General features: G+C 40.7%; 1 protein-coding gene across 7 annotated transcripts in view; it reads right to left on the bottom strand.

The window, feature by feature from the left end:
- RAPGEF2 (Rap guanine nucleotide exchange factor 2) overlaps window positions 1–24,481 on the bottom strand; it is a 197,634-nt gene that overhangs the window by 127,712 nt on the left and 45,441 nt on the right. For all 7 annotated transcript variants that reach the window (XM_080377606.1, XM_080377603.1, XM_080377601.1 and 4 more), the window contains exons 2-3: window positions 8,885–8,955; window positions 5,266–5,322 (exon numbers count right to left, since the gene is read on the bottom strand). In XM_080377606.1, coding sequence (XP_080233732.1) covers window positions 5,266–5,322; window positions 8,885–8,955 — 128 coding nt within the window. The remainder of the gene's footprint in view (window positions 1–5,265; window positions 5,323–8,884; window positions 8,956–24,481) is intronic.

Here is a 24,481-nt window from a genome sequence, read left to right as displayed (position 1 = left end):
AAAAATGTGGCCCAAGCCTCCACAAACAGGTGCAAAACCTAGAAATTCTGGTTAAAAGTATTAAAGACTACAAAATAATAATTTTACTGATAGCTTGGAATATGACTAGTGGAAACATCAGCTTCACCCTCATAAAATTCTCTAGAAAACACTACTTTCTGTAGTGTTTTAGGGTTTAAGTTTTATACCTATAAGATATAAACATATATAGCTATAGATTGCATATATCATATCTATATTGTAAAACCTGTTTTTATGATACCACCAACACAAAACCTCTTGAACACGTACAGAACATAAAAGCACTCCACAACACAAATGTATGCATCACAAGACAAACTTCAGTGAGGTGGTCTCAGCAGAGCTGTTCTGTTTAAAAATCATGCTCCCATAGCTAAAAGGAGCAGCTTTTAACTCATTTTTGTCACACATCATTGCACAATTAAGTCAGGCTATGCAGAAATGTACAGCAACTTTGGCATCACTTTTTATTGTTTTGAATGCACTGCTTCTGTCCTCCTCAGGGTCTTCAGGGCAATATGCTACTGTGAAAGAACCATGAATTCGTTAAATGTCACTTTTATCGTAGGACTTAAAGTTTGACTCTCAGATTCCCAGAGTTAAAGACTACTCATAGATTTATTTCTCACCTGTCCTTGTGCAGAAATACTGTGCGTTAATTACATGGACCTACAGCTGCAAATAAAACGACCACTTAGCCATTTAGCTAAGACACACTCAGAGGCTTTACAGCTACCTCCCAAATCCCTACTTGACTTTTCGTGTAATGCGTGGTAGCTGGACCGACGACAGCACTGCTCCCTGAGAAAAGCATCCTCCTGAGGAGGCTCTGCAAGTTCCCTGCCAGCTGCCGCCCCAAGCCCATAACCCCAGGGCCTTTGTGCAAAACTCCTAATGTAACCTGAACCAAAGCTACGGAAAACCAGCGGCTTCCAGCATTTTTCAGACATTCTGCTCTACCTTATGAAAGGCACTAACATTTTCATCTAGTAAAACCATAAGCATTTGAGTTGCAACCAACAAATGGCGCTTCTTTATTTCTTTTCCAGATTTCATTCGTTTCAGGCCCTGATGGCTAAGCCAAGGCAGGCTCCGGGGAAGGCTGCACGCTAGCCCAAAACAAGTGGGTCAGGGTCTTGGGATTTGCCATGGTGCTGTAACTGGACGATGATATTACACCTACCTGACCTGAGAATTTAGTTCTGAACATGGAAATATCCAAAAAGACCAGCTGAAATTATGCATCTTTACCCTTTTTTCAGTCTTCTCCACTTCTCATGCCTTACTCGCTTTCATCCACCCCACTCCCCCACGTAAGCACTACAGTCTTAACACAAGTGGATGTTTTTCATCCCACATTGTATGACAAGCAGGGAATGAGGAAAAAAAAAAAAATCAAGAAAAATGTAATTGTACAAATACGACTATTTGTTACACATCCTGCCTACCATAGCCAGTAATTTAGAAACTAAAAAAATTACTAATTCTCATTTCAGCTGTGGACATTCTCTGCAGTAATAACTCAGTTTTCCACATAACATTTTTTCTCTCCAATCTCCAGTTTATATGTAGACCCACTTTTTTTTTTTTCACAATACAGTCCTCTAAAAGCACTGAGTTTCATTAAAGCCCAGAAGGCTGTAAAACTGAATGACGTAAAAGCACACAAACATGTTGACATTAGACAAGAGCTTTTTCCAGACATAGACATTAACACTACAATTCAGTTCAAGATGTCCAAGAGATAACTACTATTCTTTAAACACTTGTCCTTTTTTAAGAATCAACACTATCAAACCCAGCAGCATACTACTAAAGTGCTACAGACTAAGAAATCTGTTACTGACAAGAGCTTAAGCTCAAAATACATGTTTTGCAGTCTTCTCTAGTAGGGACATGCGGGTGGTACAAGCATATATTCTATCAGGCTTTCATGCAAAGTTCTCTAAAAAACTAAAACACACTTTACAATAACATCGGTTGGGGCTTCCTTTGTTGGTTTTTTTTGGTTGGTTGGTTGGTTGTTTTTTGTTTGTTTTTTTTTTTTTTTTTTAAATTACAAGCAGCAGCTAAGTTAGTTCCAGGTTCCATTACTCAGAAACCAAAGTGAATATGGTCACAAAAACATATTGTGCACGGCAATTCAGAAACGCATGAGATTTTATTATCAAATAACTTTGGACAGCAGGTCATCAAAACTTAAAATATTTTCTGCCAATCCACTATCTTTACAGAAGAAAATAAGACTTCCTTAGAGAAAGAGTAAGCCAAACACCACTGACGCATACAGCCAGAAATATCAAACAGCACGGCTTAAAGCCACATACAACCCCTGTATAACTGATGAGGGAAAAAAGGGGTGCTTCTTTTATTAGGGATATATTCATCTGCTTATATGCAAAATATTCATTGCCAAGGATTCCTCTCTGTCATCACAGCAAACATTTACATTTTGATTTGAAAAATGCTGTTCAACTTTGTCAAGAGGTATACACACCCTCTACAAATCTGCTAGAACTCTGGTTTACAAAGAAAATGTTAACTTACTGTTGGAAACTGCCAGAATTACTATTATGCAGATATGAAAAAAGAACTATTTTTTTTCTTTGACCTACAGATAAAATATATATCAAGTGATCAAACTAAATTTTCTAAAAAAAATTTTTTATGGGATCTTTAAATAGATTTGAATAAAGGTAGCAGGTAGAAAAGAAGAAGAAAAAAAGAACAAGCTAAAAAACCCCACAGATACATGTGTCAAGTAAACCTCAGTTCAGAAATTTTGCCTTGCAGGTTTTAAGCCCCTGTATCATTAACTTCCCATCAAATGAAAGTAATAGGATGACTGGCAAATGAAGAATAACTCAAGCTGAACTGCCAGTTTTAATAACCCAGTTTCCATTTAAACAGCAAAATGGCCGTAGGGTTTGAGAATTTGTCACTACCGTGTACACCCGCTGATAGTAAAGTAAATGCAGATGAGATGAGCTAATTTTAAACAATGTGCTCCATTTTATCCCTGTAGTCATAAAAGTATCTATAGAGATACTACAAAAGTTAACAACTTTTTTTTAAAAAGTGGATAAAAAATAGTTCCTGTGTTTCTGCAGAATACGGATAGTTATTTTCAGCATTACAAACATGCAATCCAGATTCACCTTTTTACAAGTACAGCTGGCAACACATACATAAAACAAAATTTTCACAATTAAGAAGTTTTGATAAATATAGCAACCGTATTAGCTTTCACGTTGGCATTTAGGAATAAAGATTTAGCTTATCCACACTGAGACATTAAGTTCTGCCTCAGGGAGCTCACACACACAGGTCAATTAACAGCTCCAACAGTTGCAGCTATTTTAATAGATTTTTCTAAGGAACACAAAAGCTTAGCACCCAATTTAAGATTTCAATGCAAGTCACACAATTGCGGGAGTGTGTGTGGGGGGAAACAATAAGAACTGTAACTTAAGCGTTCAAATTTAATGCTTTTTTAAACATCCACCTTCATAACCAAAATAAGAGCTTCAAGTGATAAATTCTGCCATATTCAATAAAAAGTGACCAGGTTTTATGCTCCAGGCTCATTTCCTATAGCTTATAACTGTGTGGATTGATTCTAACCTGGCTATCATATTGCTTATCATCTGTAGTACTCAAAGAATATTTCCACACATGTACATTGTGTAATTGGAATCCTGTTTTTTAGAAGGATATGTCTTAGGTAGATATGCTGAATTTGTGAAACAAAAAAAAGGATTACTTCAAGTTCATTATCCCAAAAATAGAACACTGAAGTTAGACTGCAGGTTTCATGGGCTTTTCCTACCAAGTAGCTCTCAAATTGTTCAGTAAAATAAAACGTAAATCTACAACTCTGAGTAAGAGGACATACATTCCTGGCTTCCAAATACTGAATTTTAACTATTATGTTTTAAATAAAAAAACATTCAATGTTAACTTTCAGGTTTAGCCCATTAAGCATTAAACCAGAGATGTGAAATTCTAAAGCAAGCACATTTTGCTTTATCTATACCCAGAAAGTGCCAAACTGCCCATTAAATCTACTGAATAAATCATGGGGCGGGGGGAAAATGTCAAGAAGCGAGTAAATAGGAATGACAGGCAAACAACTAAAGGGAAGATGAAGTCACATGAAAGGAGTGACAAAGGAAATCAGTGCAAAAGAATTGCAAAAAGCATTTCTAGTTAACCCAGATTTCACAGTGTTCTCTTTGCGCTTTATTTTCTCAGGCACATATTTCCTAGTAACTTTTGCCTGCCTTGCATACACGTATAACTAGCAGCCTTGATTCATTCAGCATATAATTCAAATTTAAACCAGCAGTTAGAATGAGCCAAGATACTGGGTCTAAACAAAAACTCTAGTACAAATAATGGACACAAACCAACTGCCTAGAAAAGAACAAATCACCAGCACAATGGTCACTAGCAAATCAGTCTGTAAAATTAATAAATATTATGTTGGCATAATTAAAATTAGCTATGCACCTATACAGTGTGTCCTTGTGCATTTCCCATACATAACTGATTACTGGGTTTCATTAGACATTAATTTTGCTGAATGGTCAAGGCTTAGCATTACAGTTTTCAATCATATATTCCTCCTGGTGGTCAATACAGGAAAAATTGCACATGTATAAAAGAAGGCATACAAGTGAATTCTTTGAGTGCTTAAATGTTAAAATAATACCAGACAACCCAGAAAAATATGCATTCAGAGTCTGGTCTAGGGGCATTAAGTGAAAATCTGATAAACTTTTTGTTTCGACAAGTTTCTTGCATAAATACAGCAATTGCAGTCCTCAGATCTCTACTGTAAATCTGAGCTGACATTAGATCACATCCCTGCTAATTATAAGCCGTGTTAGATATGTCAATTTGGCACCTCTGACATGAAAACCTAGTTGCTACTACTTTGAAAAAATTCGAGGGAGACTAAATGACAATTTACTCTAATGAGGATACACTGCACATCTCCTAATTCTATATAATCTCATTGGTTACAAGAATTAATGCAACACACGTCACCAAGCAAGTATCGCTGTTAGCTCCCTCCCTGGCACCAGCAAATTTCTCCGTTTGAAGCCGAAAATGATGTAGCTCATTTATGTTTACAGACTGTGCGCTGTGCAAGGGAGTTGGCATTAAACACTGTCCTTAACACACTTTAAAATGAATTAATTCTTTGAACATCATACAAAAGGAAGCAGAGATACTTACTAGTACAGAACTTCATTTGCTTCATGCCTTTCATATCTAACAGTTTCACACATCAGTCTGAAAGAGAAGGAAAGAAGTAATTTTTAATTATGATTCCTATCCGTTGCACAAAGACTTCACATTCTAAAGTTAGGCAGCATTTTCACACTTGCCTCCAGCACTTGCAGAAACTAACCATCAATTTAAAGCTAAGTTGGTTTTTAATTTAAGAGAACAAATTGATAAATCTAAGCGTTAAAGTTCTTAGTTCATCCAAGACCAGATTTGATTTAGAACACTAGATGTAATTGCTCCCATAAAAAAAAAAAGTTCTATAAAATGGGTAAAATGATACTGATCTCATTTTATTGAGTGATCTGATAAAAGTAAGTTGCTTTATAAGGAAACAATTCAGAATTTTAGAAATGATGGAAATTTATGATATGTAATACTAATCAGAGATACTATGATGTACAAACTGCTCCCATTTTCAAGTCAGGCCAAACAGACAAAACAAGAAATTATGTTGCATGGTAAATCGATGCTCCTCATTTTGCTAAAATTCAGCAACTTAAAAATCACCATAAGATTTTAATGCTGAAATCTCAAGAGGGCTCAAAGTGGAGAGAATTTCCTGCAGGAAAGTCCTCTGTCTAAAGGGGAGGATTAAAGTACTTTCACATTCACTGTCTGCCTGACAAATGTGGCATAACGGAGAGTAGCTGTAACAGAATTTACAACATATTAGGAAATGCAATGTCAACTTGATTAAAAAAATCAACATGCCATTTCTGTTTATTGTTTTAAGGAAATGGACCCTGTAAATTACTGGGGGGGTGGGAAGGACACAAACTCCAATGCCTCCCTTGGCCTTTCTATGGCTGTAAAAAAGATTGCAAACACCAAGGCTATTTGACAGACAGTCAGACAGATATTTGCCTAAGAAGCTCATGTGAACATTCAAATAAGGAGCTATATTTAAATTTGGGAAAGAAGTTTTCATTCCTCGCAGGATCAATCACCAGAACCGCAGTGCACCAACGACTGGCTGCCTGCAATGATATCCTAAGCGGACAAAAGCTCTCAAGAATTGCTGCTCAAGAAAAGTCTCAGAAAAGTTGATCTGAGGCCTAGAAGAGCTGGTCTGGGTTTGACGTGACATCTAAAAGGCTTCTTATTGCCATTTCCCATGATTTCCTAGATCATGCCTTTCAATAGCCAACAGACTGCTACAAAAGTTACCTTAGCACTTACCTCTCTCAGGATTTACTTCTTAATTCAGCCCACTAAGAAATAATGCTTTTACTCCCCAAAAGCAGAAGGCTTATAGTGGTACCCTGATTATTCATAAATTGTTAGAAAATCAGATTTTAATGCGGGGGGGGAGGGGGGAGGAGGTGATTAAGTTTTACTACTACAGCCCTTCCCTCAGTCTAGCGGTTTAGATCTACTCTTTGGACCACCTTTGAGAACTATTATTATAGGCAATATCTGTATTGTTTATAATTAATTATTATGGATTGTATATCAACTTCATATAATGAAAAACCTTCTTGCTTCCTGGCACAGCAAAAAACGTTTAGAACCACAGAAGCTTCTCTTTTTCAGATACTGCTCCCCGCCATAAAATGGGGTCTTGCCAAAATCTTTTACAGACATCAAAAACCTACTGTCAGCTTCTACCTCCTGGGTCCTTATCTTCTCTTTCTGATCCTGTTTTGAGAGGGAGGGGGAGAGTGGACATGAGGTTACTAGTAAGAAGCTACCAGAAGAAAAGTCATTGCTAGCAGTCAGATTTAAAAATTAAGATACTGCCCAAGGATAGTCTGCGACTTACTGGCCTGAAATGATGCTGGGCAACAGGCCATCTAAGAGTAGGAGTTATAAGAAACAGAATCACTTTAACAAGCAAGTTTTGTTTCCCTCTGAACTGGGAGCGAAGGAAGTACATTCTTGATAGTCACGCAAGTTCACTACTGGCACCATCTGAGTTTTAAAGCAATTTGGTCCCATTATTAGGACAGTAACAGGGGAGAAAATACCTCTTACAGAAGGTAGCCAAGTGTTCCAATTCTTGTGTTAAACTGGAACAATTAGAAATTACAGTGACCAAGTAGTACAAACTAGATTACTTCCTCAACTATTTGAAAAATTGAATTAGGTCTGGTCAATACCGGTGTCTAGTTTTTGCTCAAACAATGAACTTAGTCTGCTTCCTAAAGAAACGTAATAAATTCAAGATGAGATCATCAGCAAGCCACAAGGTAAGTTATTCACTACTAAATGCTATATTTAATAAGCTAGTTTTATAACGCATCTCGGAGGTTTCTGTGGCATCCCAGGGCCACAAGAAATGTTGTATCCTAAAGGATACTATAAAAGCCTTCTGTCCCACATCTGCCAAGCGCCCAGCCTTTCCCATGTATGGTTCTGTAAACAGAAGCTCTCTTCTAGGAATTCATGCGCTGGGAGAGCAAGTTCCACACATTCCTCAGCAAGAACCTCATTCTGCACAGGAAGCCAAGAAGCACACATCAACATACCACAGCACCATGTGTGCACACTTTGATCTTTGTAAATAAGTTAACACCAGTTCAGCCCCAGCTATGCAAAACTTGATGTGCTAAAAGTCTTGCATATAATCACATAACACAAAATGCTTTAACTGAATGTGATCGTGGCCTCCTTCCAAAGCAAAAGTAATTACAGAGACTCCTTTGAAGTCCACATTCAACATTGCAAAAAGTGTCTTGAGCACTTTGGGAGAAACAAAACCCCGCCTTTTATTTTCTCCAAATTACAGAATATTGGCTTGGGAATGCAGACTCTGAGAGAAGGATGAAGCAAGAAGCCAGAAATTAGAACCTAAGCCAGCATCAACCAAGTCAAAGTTACTTCAGCATTTTCAGATGTGGCAAATGTTGGCAAACCCCAGGATGCAATAGAACAGTAATTCACCCTCCCTCGCCACAGAGCGTACAGAAGTGCTGGCCACCCCGTGCACCTGCCAGCCCCACACCGATGTCCGAACACCCTTAGAATCCTCCGCTGTAAGATGTTTATGCGAGGACAACTGAAACAACTACCTAAAAATCAAACACACACAAGTCTTTACAAAAAATAGGAAGTTCATCTGGAAGTTTTTACTTGAATTTATTCACTTCATGAAGCATTTTAATTAAAAAAATACGTGGCTGACATTTATTAGTAATTTTTTACGAAGTATCATTTGCATGTGTAGTTAATAATTTGTCTAAAACTTCCACACAAAAGCAAGCACAAACTGAAACAGAAGCTAAATAACAGACTATGCTCTCATGATTATCGTATTACATAAGTGATTTAGACTTTAATTCAGGACTGGAACATGTACTCTGCATGCAAAGCATTTACTACTAGCCTGAAAGTTTGAAAAGAAAACAAACACATCCACAATAGAAGTCAGAAGGAACAAATAGGGATACATACACAACGGGTAAGTGTCAGGACAGTAACAAAGGGAAGAAATGGCTGCAGTGACAGCCAGCTTTTCGGTTTGAGGTATTGTACTTAAGAGTAGTGCACAGTTACCAAACTGTTACTGTTTCTTTGCTTTGTTAGTGCATTAACAAATATGTAGTTTTAATGATAAGAATCATACCTTAGCTGATGCTCTCTGAGATTAGACAAAGCTTCCATTCCATGTAAATAGGAATACACAATCTCCAAATCCTACAAACAAAGGAAAATGTTATTAGGATTCTCGATTTGGACCAAGCTGTTAAAATCCTGTTTTTGCAAAACATCCAGAGCTTTGCTAATAGGGAAGGCAGGAACATTTGAAATAACACATTTACAAGAGGTTAAAGGCAAGTTGCAGGAATACCTTCGATTATATGTTGGAACCTGACATAGGGAAGAATGATGGTATGTCCACATCAAAAAAAAACACAGACACAGAAACCTTTCTGCTTTTGCTGTCATTACTCATTTCCAGGAAACAAGCCTGCTTCAGAACTCCAGTGAGATAACTTGCAACTACCACTGTCCCGCTTCCCAATGCCAACGTATCCAAAACTCTTCATTTATTTCATAAAGCAAGCTCATGGACACTGGTCTTTTCATGTTCAGGGGAAAGGAAAAGGTACAAAACAGTCTAACAAAATACCCCATTGTGCATAAATATTTATGAAATTCTATCTTCAAATGGAAGGTAAAACACAAGCCTAAATCAGAAAAAAAGTCATAAATATAATCCTAGTTACATGGTGAAGTGTTACATTCAACCACGTGGACCTCCAATATCCAGGTCACAAAACAACATTAATAAAGATATGAAAACAACATTCAAGACTAAAACTTCCTAACATGCAACTATGGAAACACTAATGTCAGTCTAGAGGCTTTGCTAATGTTATACTTAAAAATCACTACAGCACTTAAGAAAAAAAATTCAGTGCAGTCCACAACTTCTAGGGTGATTTAACTTTGATTCACTGATTTGATGCTGTTTCATCATCCATTTTTTCAAACATGCTAGTTAAGAGACAAAAAAAAAATCAGAGCAGTGCCTTGCAACCACTAGCTGAGGCTGACAAAGTTGAGCATAAATTACCAGTCTCATAACTTAAGAAGATGTTTTCAAGTAACGGAACATATCAAAGCTATGAATTTATGAAAGATTTGGTCACTGAGAAAAATCTGTGTATTTAAAATTGACCATGGAGTACAGAAATACTTCAGTGTTCAGACACAATGAAGGAATACTAGATGTGGTATTTGGGCAAAGACATTAGGACTGAAGCTGCACAGAGAACTTGAATTCAAGCAAGAAAAATAAAATATAGTTAAAGACATTGTGTAGAAGTGTTACTGTACTTGTTTAAACCATGGCATAGATCAGAAAAGATACCAGGATTTACACTCAACGTTTAAGACAAAATAGATGTCTTTCATTTCAGCACCAAAACAAATCTCTTTTTCTCACACTGAAAAAAGTAAATATTCAGTTTGAAAAAGTAGAAGAAATGCACGAAGCCAAAATGCTGCAACGTCACTTCTATTCCGGTCCTTCTGTTCCCTTGCCCTCCAGAGGCTCTGGCCCTCCTGTGGGGAGGGGAGGACACATGAAGAAGAGAGGTAATTATGCGTGGTTTGGGATGGAGGAACCTTGCACATAGAAGGCTTTGAAGAGAGAGTACAATACTAGATTGCCTTTTTTTTTTTTTTTCCCTAATACTAACAAAAGCATATGAAAGGGCATGTCTGCTGCAGTCAGTGGCCTGCTCACTTGCCAAACAGGCAGGGGGTGAGCCAAGGCCCCCAGGAGCTCTGTGCTGGTGGCAGGGTATGACACAAGCCTGACAGTCCCGTGGCACTGCTGCCACTCATCCTGGCCTGCCAGACTCCGCAGCACAAGCCAGCGGCTGCCGTGGGAAGCTGGGAGTGGACCACTGAGAATCAGATGCTCATAGCGGTGGATTACACAGAAATGAGCCTGACCAGAAGGTGCTACTGTAATTCATTGCCAGCAAGCCTGGCCAGCAGCAAGCAGAGGCAGAACAGCAGAGTAACCTTCCGCCACCAGCTCGCACTGAGATCTCTCTCAAGTGACACAGATTTTATCTGCAGTAAAGGATTCACAGTAATAAAGAATGACTAAGCATGCTGGCTTACAGGGATCCACAGATCTAAAAGTGTGTGGTAAAAGGGAACCATGGGCATTTGGTTTCCAAAACTGCTGGGTGACACAAACTAATGCCCAACCCTACAAGTATACGAAGTAGTAAAGAACACAGGTTATGATCCCAGAGAAGTGCACCTGAAGTGACTCAAAGCAAGAGGAATGCATTAAATCACTGACAGGAGTCATTGTAACCAGTTTCACAAACAAGACAGGGTATGTTTACTGAACACTTTAAAAAAAAAAAAAAATAGCTCCTCTTCAAAACATAAGCATATGTGTCTAATATTTGCAAAGACAACATCCCATAGGTCCCCATACCAGGAACATCAGATGGTAGAGGTCCTTCCTAAAAGAGACAAAAAATGAGATCTAAAAAGATCTGAAAAAAAGAGATCTAAAAAAGAGAAGGGGTAAGAAAAAAACCAAAACCTAAATAAATATTTGCTTGTGCTTTCATCATGGTTGCTGGCTGCAGCAACACAGGGAAAAGAAAAGCTGAAGACATCTCATTACAGAGAGAAATAAGGTGGGTTTGGGTTTTTATTTGCAAAAAAAAAAAAGCAGCAAGAAAACAGAGCAGTGCTCTAGGCAGTGGAGTCCTATGGGTTTGGGGGTTTATTTGCAAAAAAAAACAAACAAACAAAAAAAAAAAGCAGCAAGAAAACAGACCAGTGCTCCAGGCGGCAGGGTCCTATCAAAGCACAGTCACTGTAACCCTGAAGCCCATATGCACCGGCCAGAACACGTGCTGCAGCCTGTTCTTTAAGCTGCACCTTTCTAGAAAGTGTCGAGCAGCAAACAGCTCCCTCTAGCACCAAAAGCTTGGCATGGAAACGTAACCACCACCATAAGCCTTTCAATTAAACCCTCCAGAATAGTGCAAGGTACAGAAAACTACATAGAGTCAAAAGAGATAAATTTATTTTCCTATATTGTCAGTAGGCACTGCACAGTTCCAGTCAGTCTGCAGCATTAACAAGTAGGAAAGCTATTTGGGGATCAGAACACCAAGTTATTGTCATTAAGTCATCTCAGTTTTCCATTTCAGGAAAAACTATGTTTTGCTTGCTTAGCAAACATACTCATTATCAAACATAAATAGCTGCTTCAACTTCTTAATTAAAAGTGGATTAATGGAATGCAAGAGTCTCTCAGAAATATTTGTCCCAAGTATTGTAAAATCCTGAACAGATTCCAAATGCTCGAAACGATGGTTTAATAAAAGCCATTTCACACAATGCATCCACATAAACTTAGGCATGTAAGCGATGAAAGTTTTTCATTTTGATATTCTAGACGCTTGCCAAAAAGCTAGAATTTTACAATTCTCAGGAAAAGAACTTTGTCCTTCGAGGACATAGCCTGCGCGTGGGATTGATGCCAGCTGGCTAGCAAAACCTTAACGCGGCAGCTAAATTGAAGCCCCCCGTGACTGACACAAACGTTTCTGCTGGCTCCCATGGTCAGAAAGCTGCCCCTAAGGAAGCCACCGAAGGCGGAGCAGCGTGCAGGTGACAGTAGCAGGCTGCTGCCGATTTTTTGGTGGTGGGTTTTACACCGCTCGTACTCCACAAGGTGGCAGGCTGAGCCAGCCAAACCGCAGGAAAAGGCCGCCCTGACACAGCTTCTCCCTTTATTTTTTTTTAAAAATAACTTTGTAACAGTTTATAAAAGTCAAGAGGAACAAAGCTCATCATCACCGCTACAACTGGTTAAATTACCTGCTATAGGAAGGACTATTTAGATAAAAGCACGGAAGAACTTTCTGCTTTGTAGTTTTATCCAACCAACGGAATTGAGAAAAAAAAATAATAGCAAAAGCAATGCAAAGGCTTAGCTGATCTTGCTATAAGAGCCAAGTTCTACTCAAAGATTGTGGCAACAGCTTAAGGAAACATCTCAATGGAAGCTCCAAACCCAAAAATCAAATGCAAAGCACAAATTAGTGCAGTTTTTAAAGCATGTTTTCATTTAAATGAAGGCTAAAAGACTGAAATCTAATCTGTGCTTAAATTTGTACTGCAGGCAAAGTTGTATGCTTGGGTCGCTGTGTGCGGAGCAGCCCAAAATTTGTTTAATTCAGTGTTATTTCTTAATTTGTTTCCACAGTGTCAGCTGGCTTCGTTTAAAGTTCTGACTGTACTATGAAACAAAACAGAGAGACTCGAGCTTTAGCACAGCTCAACGTCAATTAGATCTGTAAAAACCTGTCAGTCTGCAACCTTACCTCTGGTCTCCGTGCTAATAAAATTCTGCATACATTTATGCCCAAACATTTCTATCCATTTCATTTGTGCTTCAGACTTATTTAGTAATGCCAGTTACACAAACCAGACAACCCCAAACCAGAATGTTGGTCCCAAATTCATACTAGCTTAATGAAGAAATCTGTACTTTACTAAAGTGATAGAAACATGGAAATGTGCTACTTTGGACTGAAAATGTTAAATCTCTCAAAAAAGCACAGACTTACACTGGTTTTGGCCCTGGTTTGCATTAAGGTATGAAACTGCAGGCCTAATTCAACTATTCGTCCTTGACACAGTTAAAAAGGAAAATGCAGAGCTGAGAAATTCACTGTTCTCAGCGAGATATTCACTAATTTCTGCAAAGTTGCAAATAAGTGGAGAGCAGCTTTCATCTTATAATAGTTTGGCTTATTTTAAATCAAAGGGTAAAAATAAAGTACAAGCTAATTCTTTAATTCACTGTCTTGGAGGATGAAAACAAGGAAAAGGACACCTAATATTCACCTTAGGCTCAAAAAGGTCTGCTGCTGAGTGTAGAACAGGTTTTGAAAGGCTGATCTTTGTTCAAATAACCATCTTTATCTCACATTCAGTCAACCGACAGTAGCACCAGGCTCGGGGGGTGGGGGGGTGGGGGGTGTGTACCCACTCCCCATCACACCTGGCAGCTCCAGACCCCATCCCAAGCCAGGTTTCGCTGTTGTGAAAATGGGAGGTCCCACCCTGTCCCTCCCCACCACGCTCCTGCCACCTCCCTGGCCCCAGGACAAACACCCACACATGGGGACCCAGCTTCAAGCCTCTCTGTTGGCAGCATGAGACCCACGAGGTCCAACGTCAGGGCCACGGAGGCAACAGCCCACGTGGTGGGGAGAAGGTAGGACCTCAGAGTCTTCCATGGCTTTAAACGTACCATGAAACTGCCAGCAGGAAGGGAGGTGTTTGTCATTTCTAGACGGTTGACTAAGCAGTTATTTTAGCTCGAAGTAGAACCTCCCTTTTCTTTTCAAGTATTTCAATGCTTTTTCCCCAAAATTGTGATATACTAACAAAAGCAACAATGCCAGGTTTTTCTTCCTAGTAAGGAATGAAGCCATGATCCAAATCCGGGTTGCTGAAGTCCTGTCTCTCTTTCCTTGTAGCTGCAGGACCCTGTATTTTTCCCTTTCCTTCTCACATCCAGCACCTGAAGTCACTTGACTCTCTGACACTCGGGCAGCTATACCAAGCATTTATATTTTCTTTTCTTCCCTCTAGCACTGATTTAGCACTTGCCTGTCAGGCTGCCTGTACTGGCTCACCGAGGCCAAAGCAGCACCAGCAGCACCAGAAGAGACAGACTGGACTATAGCAACATCAACCCCACCTGGCTCAAACAGAAATTTCCATGTCCACTGTCTGCTCCTGAGTAGGATCACAGCTGGTTCACAGGAACATGCCAGGCTCTCGCCAGCAGCAGCTGAGGAGACTGTGCCCGTTACCGCCTTCAGAGACAGCAACGTCTGAAGGAAAGGCAGGGCCAGCGGGGAGGGGGGAAGCTGTGTCAGCCATCCCAGCCAAACCTATCTCCAAAGGCAAGACCTCACCCTAAGGGTGAGCTCACATCTTGCAAATATCGAGCTGCCACAAAACAAGAGCAAAACCACAAAAACTGACTTAACACAGTGACAAAACAAAAAATCCAGTACTGCTGATACCACCCCCCTTGCCACACACCCGTGAAGATGAAGCATTCACGTGCACCTCCAGCTTCCCACAGTGGAAAAAACCTAAACGCAATCACAGCTGCTATGCAGGAGCATGCCCAGGTATGTACGCACTTATCAGTGAGCCATACCAAAACTAATTTGTTGAAGAGATTAAAATGAAGTATTTGTCATGTACTACAAATTTTTGACATTTTTTCTTGCATCAGGACCTTCATACTTGGGGTGGGGTGGGGTCGGGGGGGCAGGTTGCCGCATGGGAAGACTGCCAGAATCCAACCTATTACACTACAATTTAAGACATTCTTTTTAACTTCACTGTAAGCTATCACAGCATTTTTCCGCGAGCCATTTTTACTAGTGTACCTAGAGATCTGTGGCTTAAAAACACCTAAAGCCAAAGTTATAGGAAACAATTTATTGACGGGATGTTGAATTGGCAGATACCTAAATATTTCATTTACATCTCTGTAAGTGAAATTACACATGTCAAATGGCCTGAATTGGTACTTCTGTGAATGAAATCCCATGAGCCATATTTTAAAGATGAATATATATTCATGTAACTCACTTTTGTAAACTTACCTGGAACAACTGTTTTCTTTATATCAGCCTATTTTGAAGCATATAAAAAACTGTAACCTATCAAAGACTAATAAAAGTTCATTCCCAAATACAGAATAAGACTGCTAATTCTTAATACATTCTTTATTCTAAGCACAGCCTAAGGTGCAAAGCTTGGTCTATTGGTTTTGCATAATGATCAAATTACATTTCCTTTAGCCAAACTTGACATTTTTAATACTGAAGTCTGATTCTTCAAACAGAAAACCTACGGAATCAGGTGACACTACCCCTTTCAATGATCTCACGGCAGGGTTGAAGGCTTCCTGTTCATCAACCACATTTAGCAGGGTTTCAGATCCCATTTTGCCCTTCTCTCCTCCTGCGGGACTGCTGTTTTCCTACCAAGAGCCAACCAGACCTACCCAGTTCACCACCCAACCCAACACAGCGCTCCCCTTCCCAAGGGGCAGCACCATCAGTTCCCAGGGAAGCTGCAAACCTGGAAACTCCGAACTTGTGACACAGATTCGAGGGCACTCGGCTCAGCAGAGTTGCTCTGATAAGCATGACCCATCACACCGCACTGCCATTAGAATTTCTTCCTTTTCTTTTGCTTGGCACAGGAAAAAATGTTAAAAGGGGAGGGGTGGGAAGCAAGAATGGGTAGTAGTGCAGGCAGGTGGGGACCAAAGCTGGGTACATGGGTAGGAAGACAACTAATTGTAGTAGAGCAGCTTTGCTGTCCCCAGTTTGCCACCCACCAGACTAGTCCACCTTTCCACAAACTGGCTGTTCCAGACGATAGCTCGGCTTGCCTTAAACCCACAGCTTTCCAGGACAATGATGAGACAATCTGAAACTGAGGAGTTTCTCAAAACAAATACCTTCTTACACTCCAAACAGGTGACTGGGATTTGAAGGGGACCTTTGAAAGTGAAGGATTGTTAGAGCCATCAAATGTCAAATTAGTTACCTGAACTTCAGCCAAACGTGTTAGTGGCCACTACAGTCCTGAAAAATTTTACCATCCTAATTAAACCTGTATGAATTTGTCTCAACTAGCATGCGTTACGTTTCAGGAAATTCATGACAAAACCACTCCACAGCAATCGGGAATGACAGAGCCTGGGAGCCAGCCCTCACCAGAAGGGCACTTACAGGCCACCAAGCCAACCCAGTCCTTCACTTCCCTGGCCCCAGCCGGGCAGTGGGAAAGGAATATGGAAATTTTATTGATCTTGTTAAGACTTGTTGACACACAAAATTTGGTATTTTTAGCTCCACTGTGGGGAGGGTGGGGACATTTGTTCTGGGTTACGGGTTGAATTTTTAAACTGGATTAGAAACAGGAGGAACAGGCAATTTTAATCCAGAACTGAAGAACCCACAAATGAAGCTAATCAGAAACAACTCCAAAACCTTGTAAAGAAAAAAGAGAAATCCCATTTTCCTGGTTTGTCTTAACTGGGAGTTGTCCCAGTACAAAACGAAACTATGCTTCTCCAAAGACTTCAATTGCATTTACTGCCTTGAAGTCAGAGGCTGGAGAAACACCGCAGGATTACAGTAAAATAGTTGTGGAGAAACAAGATGTTTCAACGGGATACTTAAAACAACCTTCGTCTCTTACAAATGTATTCTGTTTGTTTTGTGAATTATTTTCTTTTCAAATTAGCTTCCCTCAAAAGACAATTTCATTACATGTTTATTTTTGCATTTTAGATTTTTTTTCTAATGGGAAGTGGATTAAAAACCTCTACTTGCATGTAATGCCTCACAGATTTACATATAATAAGATAAACAGGTTTTGTTTTCAATCTTGCCAGCAGAACCTGCTCAAATGTACAAAAATGAGTTGGAAGGTTCCATAACCCACCCACACTAACAGACTTCTAGCACCAGCTCAAGATTAGTACAATTGATTCAACATATCCTGCTGGTCAGAAAGCTTTTAGTAGAATAAAGTAAAGAAATTAAGACATTCGTGATTATAATCATCCTATAAAATGGGGATAAACGTGGAAAGGATAGATGGGAAATTAAAGCCTGCCATTTCATAGAAGTCAGTGAACAAACTAATGAGCATAGGAAATTACGGGGTAGCACCACGCATTTCTTTTCTGCTTTCCAGACTCTCAGAAGTCAGACAATTAAATGCTTTACACAAAAGCCTAACTTCTGTAGTCAAAAATCCAAACGCTGGTCACAAGTCCAAATGCAAACAAAAAGGTTTCACTAAAAAAAGATCTCTCTTACTGAAGGCACAGTCCATAATCATGAAAGGCACTTAAGCTATTCACCATTAAAAGTATATATAATTGCCTTTTTGTGCCTTTTCAATATTTATAGCCAACAGTTGGAGGCTTCTATCAAATCTGTTCTACCCATTTTCACATTCATTGCACAAACATTCACATCTTTTGTTGTAGAGCTATGCCAGCCCCTAGGGGGTTCCCCCCCTCCTTTTTTTTTTTTTTTTTTTAATGCTAAGGAGAGTTTCATATTGTTTTGAGACAGTCCGTGATTTGTCCCATGGTTTCCATTAGCTATATGGAATAAGACTCAATATCCTACTAAATAAAAATCAATCTTGAGCTATAACTAATATATCAGCTACTACAGTGGGACTTATTTTTAAACAACTGCTTATAGCAGAGGTGAGTTTCACACAAATTTATCCAAATACAGAACACTATAATTGCCAGCTTTTAAAAATAACAAAATTAGTTAAAAAAAAATAATCAGGAAAAAAGAACCAAACAGGAAAATGAAGTGATACACAAACATACTGGAGTAAACAGCCGAAAGGAAACTCTTAGCTGGCACCAAGTTGTGATTACAGAAGCATTTTAAAGGACCTCAGCCTAGAGAACATCAGGAAGAGCAACCAGAATGGCCAGGAAAAGGCAACCACAGCATAAGGCAGGGTTGCCTACTGAAAATAGGGTTAGCAGGTAGCTGTCCCTAGAGGATTCCCCAAGAGCTGCCAGAACAGGATTAAAATATGAAAATTAAATGCTTTTGCTGGTGGTAGGTTTGTTGGTTTTTTTTAAGAGTGCTTAATGAGTCTACAGGTTTCAAAGCAGCCAGGGTTAATATCCATGATCCCAGTTTAAGCACAAGGACTGCAGTCCAGACAATGTAGGCATAACTAAGGCAGTCACACAAAGTGCCATGAAGGAAGCACATCACTCCAGACTTGTAGTGGGCAAGACCAATCTATTTTCTGAAAAACATTAATTTCTGTAAAGCTTAGGTCCCAGTACTTCAACATCATAGCCAAGTAGTAACCACAACTACACAGTATTCCTTCTTCAAACGCATAATTAAAAAAGGTGGTGATTACTAAAAAAAATCCCAATGAGATAAGCTTTGTAGTATACTGGTATTCGTAGAGTAGCAGATTTGTTAAATGGGGCAGGTATTCCTAATCACGAGCAAATAAGCCAGAGACACTGAAGAGCTGCCTTTTGTCAACTGATCTGTGATAACTGCTCATGTGAACATTCTAAGCTTTCCACTGCAAACAAGCTTTGTAAATTTAGCAACAGGCTAAGGCTACAATGCTGTTCGGCTGATGAAGGGGTAACCCAGTTAAGCCACCTCTGCACAACCACCTGTGATCATCTGTCTGCATCTGAAGCTGTATCAGACGTACTGGCAACTTTATGTTGCTGTTAAAACAAGACCTTGGAATAGACCTCCTTGTGCCCTTGGGACTCAAAAGCCCAGCCATGAACTGGGGGGTTCAGCACCGTCCCAACTGCTGAATGCGATCACACTCTACGCTCTGCTTGTTGCATTATTCCCTTGCCAAGCAAAAATAATAAAAAAAAAAAACAACAAACCAAACCAACCCAGAAACACAAACCTCAAACTCTGGCTGAGAAAAATCAGTTCCCGAGCACACACAATCCAGTCCCAACCCAGCCAGCCACAAGAACCACCCAGAGCATTAGGGCCACCCCCACTTTGTCAACTGGGGTTTGCAAGGCAGCCCCAGTGCCGGGGAGACCCCGGCCACCCCCTGCAGAGGTTGGTTGTTGCGAGAGGCCACCACCAGCCCAGGGTTGAGCTGGTGAGGAGCTCCAGGCTGCAGCTCTCTGGCTTATTACCATGACAACTCACATCAGAAACAAAAAGGAACCAGCACGCGTTGGAAACTGCGCTCTGCCAGAATTTGCAACAGAAATATCTCGGTAGTACTATAATCAACAGAACATATACTGAGTTATTTTCTGTGGCTGGCCTACAACCATTTTATATTGCTGGCTTACAACCAACCAAAGCAAAAATACAAAACAAACAAAACAAAAATAAAGTTTGCCTTTCCAACCACCAAGGCAGCAGCAGGTATTTGCTGAAGTAAAACAGCACCATCCCTTTTTGCTTGGACAGTTTTGGTTTTATTTAAGAAAAATCATGTTGCTCAGTTTCTTTTATTTATTAAAAAAAAAAAAGCAGTTACAATAAAAGTAAGAGGAAGGGGGAGAAAAGATTATACCACAACTAATTTCAAAGCTTTATACCACAATATACATCTTACATATTCATGTGTTTAAAGAAAGCTTTAAGATTCATCTGTCACAATATTAAAAAATACAACTCCTCTTAGTTCAGCTTACAATTTAAGCAAAAGCTTTGTCATTTGATTTCACGTTTTAAAAGAAGATAGCAAAAAGCCATGTTCATTTATGGCTTTGGAGCAGCTGAATTTAAAGCAGCACATTTCAGAGCATTTCTTCCAACTGATACTAATCTTACTTGAAGCATCAACAGTGGGTCACATGAAAATTATTCTCAGACTATCAGGCAACTAATCATACTGAAGTACATATTTGCATGTCAGATCAAACCTCACCCAAAAATTCATCTCAAAAGCTGCTGGTGGTCATATCCTCCCAGCGCTGGGATTACTCCACTGTGCAGAAGAGGCAAATGTTAGAAAAATGCTGAAGTACTTTCAGCAAGTACTTTCCAAGCCTGAATTTGTTAGCCTAGGTATTTCCTGAAACAGAAGCTGCATTTAATAGCTCCAAATGTTCATCTTTTGGGGTTGTTTTTTTCCTTCCTATGAGCAATGGTGGGATTGTGAAAGGGACCTGAGTTTTCAGGGGTTTAAATATCACTCAGGGATGAATCAGTTTCCGTGTCTCAGATGGGCTTACTAGGGGCACTGCTCTGATACGACTTGACCAGACCTTTGCATTCTTAGAAGCAGATCACCAGCCATCTAAGAAATTTTCCTGCCAAATTGGTAAACACACATAGAAGTCAAACATCTGTAGGGTTATGGCGGTGAAGCACGACCCCTCTCAGGTTACTACCCTGCAACCTAAATGCAGCTCTGAGTACCATAAAACAAGATGGAAAACCCAAACTAACAGCCTTCCTTTGCCGAGTGGTTTGGACTTTCTCTAGGGCACTGGGAGAGCATCAGATGCCTCAGTGAGCCAATGCTGTTTGCCAAAGCCACCTCCTCTCTGACCCACTCAGGCTCTGACCCTTTAACAGTCTGAAAGCAACAAGCAAAGGTCACAGGTACCCACAAGCCAGCCCACGTGAGGCTGCACCCTGGCTGGGAGGCAAAAGGGGTGGGTGAGCTGGGTTCAGCCCACCTGTCTGCCTCTGCCTGTGAAGGAGTGACAAAGGACAGCTCCAGCCAATGCAACAGATCACTGCCCTCACCGGGAAGGACTTCACTCTTGGGTCAGCCTTACCCAGCACTGCATCCACAAGGGAAAACCATCAGGAACAGCACAGAAGCTTAAAGACTATAAGAGAGAAGTCACATGGTGAAACTTCATTGAAATGCTCTACCAGCCCCTAAAAAGTCCCCCCTGGAGGCAACAAGCCATTCACACTCTGTATGTTACTGTCTGTATGACTGTACCGTTAAACTAAACTGTACTGGGAGGGAATCTGGAAACACCCATCCCTTTATCATCCCCCATCAGCAGCTCTAGATAGCTCTTTCTCAGCACTCAGAAATGCCTTTCATCTCATCACACCTGCTGAAGGGATCCATCAGATCTAAATCCACTTCCAGGCATCAGACAGCTCAACACCAAGACCCACCACCTATATTGTTCATCAAACCTCCAACTCAATGCCTTAAAACACTGCACTTGTACCACAGGTTCCAGAGACAGTCACACGACATGATTTTCACTCACTCTTATCACACACATGGGATCCTGAAAAGGCCTGAAGCTGTGAACAACGCTGCCCTACTGTTTATTCCATTCCCTGACTTGGCTGGCTCTGTATTTTCTCCAATGACTTTACCAAGAACTGCCAAGAGATGGAGATACCGCCAGCTATTTCTTGGTGACCAGGGGCTTCATATTGAAGAAGACAAGGCAACCCACAGTGACTGCTTACAGCTGGTCTACAAACTGCCTACTGAACTAGAGTTTAATTTCTAATAACTGCTAATGAGATATCTGGCTGCCACATCACAACTGATTTTTTTTTTTTAATATTTATTTACTGAAGTTCAAGACTGTCCCTCCATTTGTTATACTAGTTTCTCCGGGCCACCAGCCCCAACAAAGACAGACATTCACAAGCCGGTGGGGGTGCAGCTGCCAAAGAGCCAACAGCAAGTATTATGGGATGGAGAAACCGAGCACACTTGACACATGAAAACCCTACCCACAGGATAGCAGCAGGCAGTCTCTCAGAATCTTAATCCAATCCATATTAAAGGGAAACAGGTTTTTCAACCTCCATAGTCTTTCCAGAGCAGTAAGCTATGTCACCTGTTTTGCTCTGTGTAAGTTAAAAAAAGAGATAGAGATATAACACTGAATTCCTTGTGTATGATAAAATGCATACCCTTGGTTTCACAACACAGTATTTTGGCCTAGATCTTAAGTATCATTATTTACAAACTTTTAAACCAGGTCTTGATATGGAAAAGCTTACTGGTTGTTTTGCAAACTAATTTAGACTGAGCATATGATAGCCACCAATCTACCAAATCTTAACAAGATACTGCTTATCAACTGATGAGCAAGCGACATTTGCTCTTAAACACTGAATGCATACCTTCACAGCAGCTTAAAATCATGTGTTTGACCTCAAAATTGGACATCAAAAGTATGCACATTCCTCGTTTGAGATTAATGCTTATCTCCTGAGTTAGTAATTTACCCCGAGTCTGGCAACTCACTTTTAACACTAAAAGCAACTCCCAACAGAGCTCAACTAAAGCGTGGCAGTGAAATATCACACCCCTCCCCAAAGCGCTCTGATGGACGATAGGTGTGACCTCTCCCATCCAGTGCCCCACAGAAGCCCTCGCAATGCTACTTGAAACCCAGCTCAAACAGGTTTGAGCACCATGTCACCATTTAAGCATTCCTAAGAGTGTACCAAGAAACATTAATTACCTGCTTGCACAGCTCTAGAATGTCCTAAAACATGGAAAAAGACACAACTTTCCACTCCTTTTTCCGAGTCAGGCACAAGAACATGGGAGCGAGAAACGTGATTTCAAACATCAGTGAACGTTCCCTGCAGATACAACGGCCTAGGATGATGCTGGACGACAAGGAATGGGAGACCCCCACAGAGGCACTGCCGTCTCCTCCAGGAGCCAGGTGGTGGCCAGGGCCCTTATTCCAAGAGCACCTGGTGGGACTTGTGGCTGCACCATGCTCACCAGTGCTCCTGAGCTTTGGGCACAGAGGAAGAGGGATGATCAGTGGCAGTGTGACTACAAGCAGAGGACTCCTACAAAGGCTGGGCACGGTGACAGAGGGAAATCGGCTCCTGGGCTCAGAGAGCAGGGAGGGCAAGGCATGAGGACACCACGCCTGTGGTGTTCGGCACGAGGAACCGAGAGCCAGGCAGCCTTGTTATTAGCGTTGGCCTCCACCAGCCTTCTGCTGGTACCAGTAGGGCTAATTACTGTTTCTGCTTTCTGCTCTCCAATCCCACTGGGAAGGGCTCATTAAGTCAGGAGCCAGCAATACCACAACAGTCTCCATACATTGAGACAGCGAAATAAGCCACGGAAACCCTGGAGAGTGAGATGCAGAAGGCAGATCCACAGGGCATTGGCTCAGGAGCAACAGAGCTGGATCAAAACTAGCTCTGCGTAGACCCAAGGTGTCTTTGCATCCTGTTCACTGCCCCTAGGTCTAGAAACACAGCTCAGGAGTTACACCATCCCTGCATATCACCAGCCTTCCTCAGAGCACGCCTGCTGCCTCCACGCAGCGCTATGTCTCAACTAAAGCATCCAACAGGACCTGACCTCTCTTTGAAGGATCATCACAGCATACGCGACCCAGGTAACAACTGACAGGGGAGTCTGTAAGGGTTCATAATGTCTCCCTTTCAAACATCCTCCTCAATTACATTTAACACAGATCATAATTATTATTTCCAGTGTCCAACATATCAAAGGGTGGCTTGTCTGTCGGATTTTATCTATTGCACCTGCAAGTGGTGAGTAGTCTCACCAAATTGTCCAGTGCAAGAAACAGCAGCCAGACTGTAAACTTTTCATCTGCAATGGGTGATACAACTACAGTGCTTTCAGGGTATAAAATTGTTGTTTCTATTTACAGGACCCATGCAGGACACATCCAAGAGCTTCTGACAAAAGAAGCTTCTACCTTGTCATGTTATCCCCTCCACCCTCCCGCACCAGTATTTTCAACTCATTTCACCAGTTCGACTTTTTCAGAAAGATCTGAAGGTTTTGGCTCCTTCACAAGCCTAGCAATTACTGTAGATTGGCTAACATGTCTACCATTTGCTTTTTCCTCATTCTTGATTCAAATAAATGAATTCATTACATCTCTACTACATTCCCTTCTATAGTTTCACCGACTAGCATTCAGCCACAACAGGCAGACACACGGTTGATGGCCAGCACAAAAATGAATGAGAGGTCTCAAAGCAGCTGCTGCAGGGCAGACAGCCCTGAAACACTACCAGGGGAGGAAAGAACTTGTCACCTCTCTTGGCAGTCTCGGATACTAGAAAAAGACTGAACGAATGCAGCAGCAGCTCCAAGGCCCCACACATTTTAT

This window comes from Falco punctatus, assembly GCF_963210335.1.
Source record: "Falco punctatus genome assembly, chromosome: 1".
In the NCBI taxonomy this organism is placed as follows: Eukaryota; Metazoa; Chordata; class Aves; order Falconiformes; family Falconidae; genus Falco; species Falco punctatus.
The sequence above is the reverse complement of the archived record's forward strand: the minus strand, read 5'-3'. Positions and strand labels throughout refer to the sequence as shown.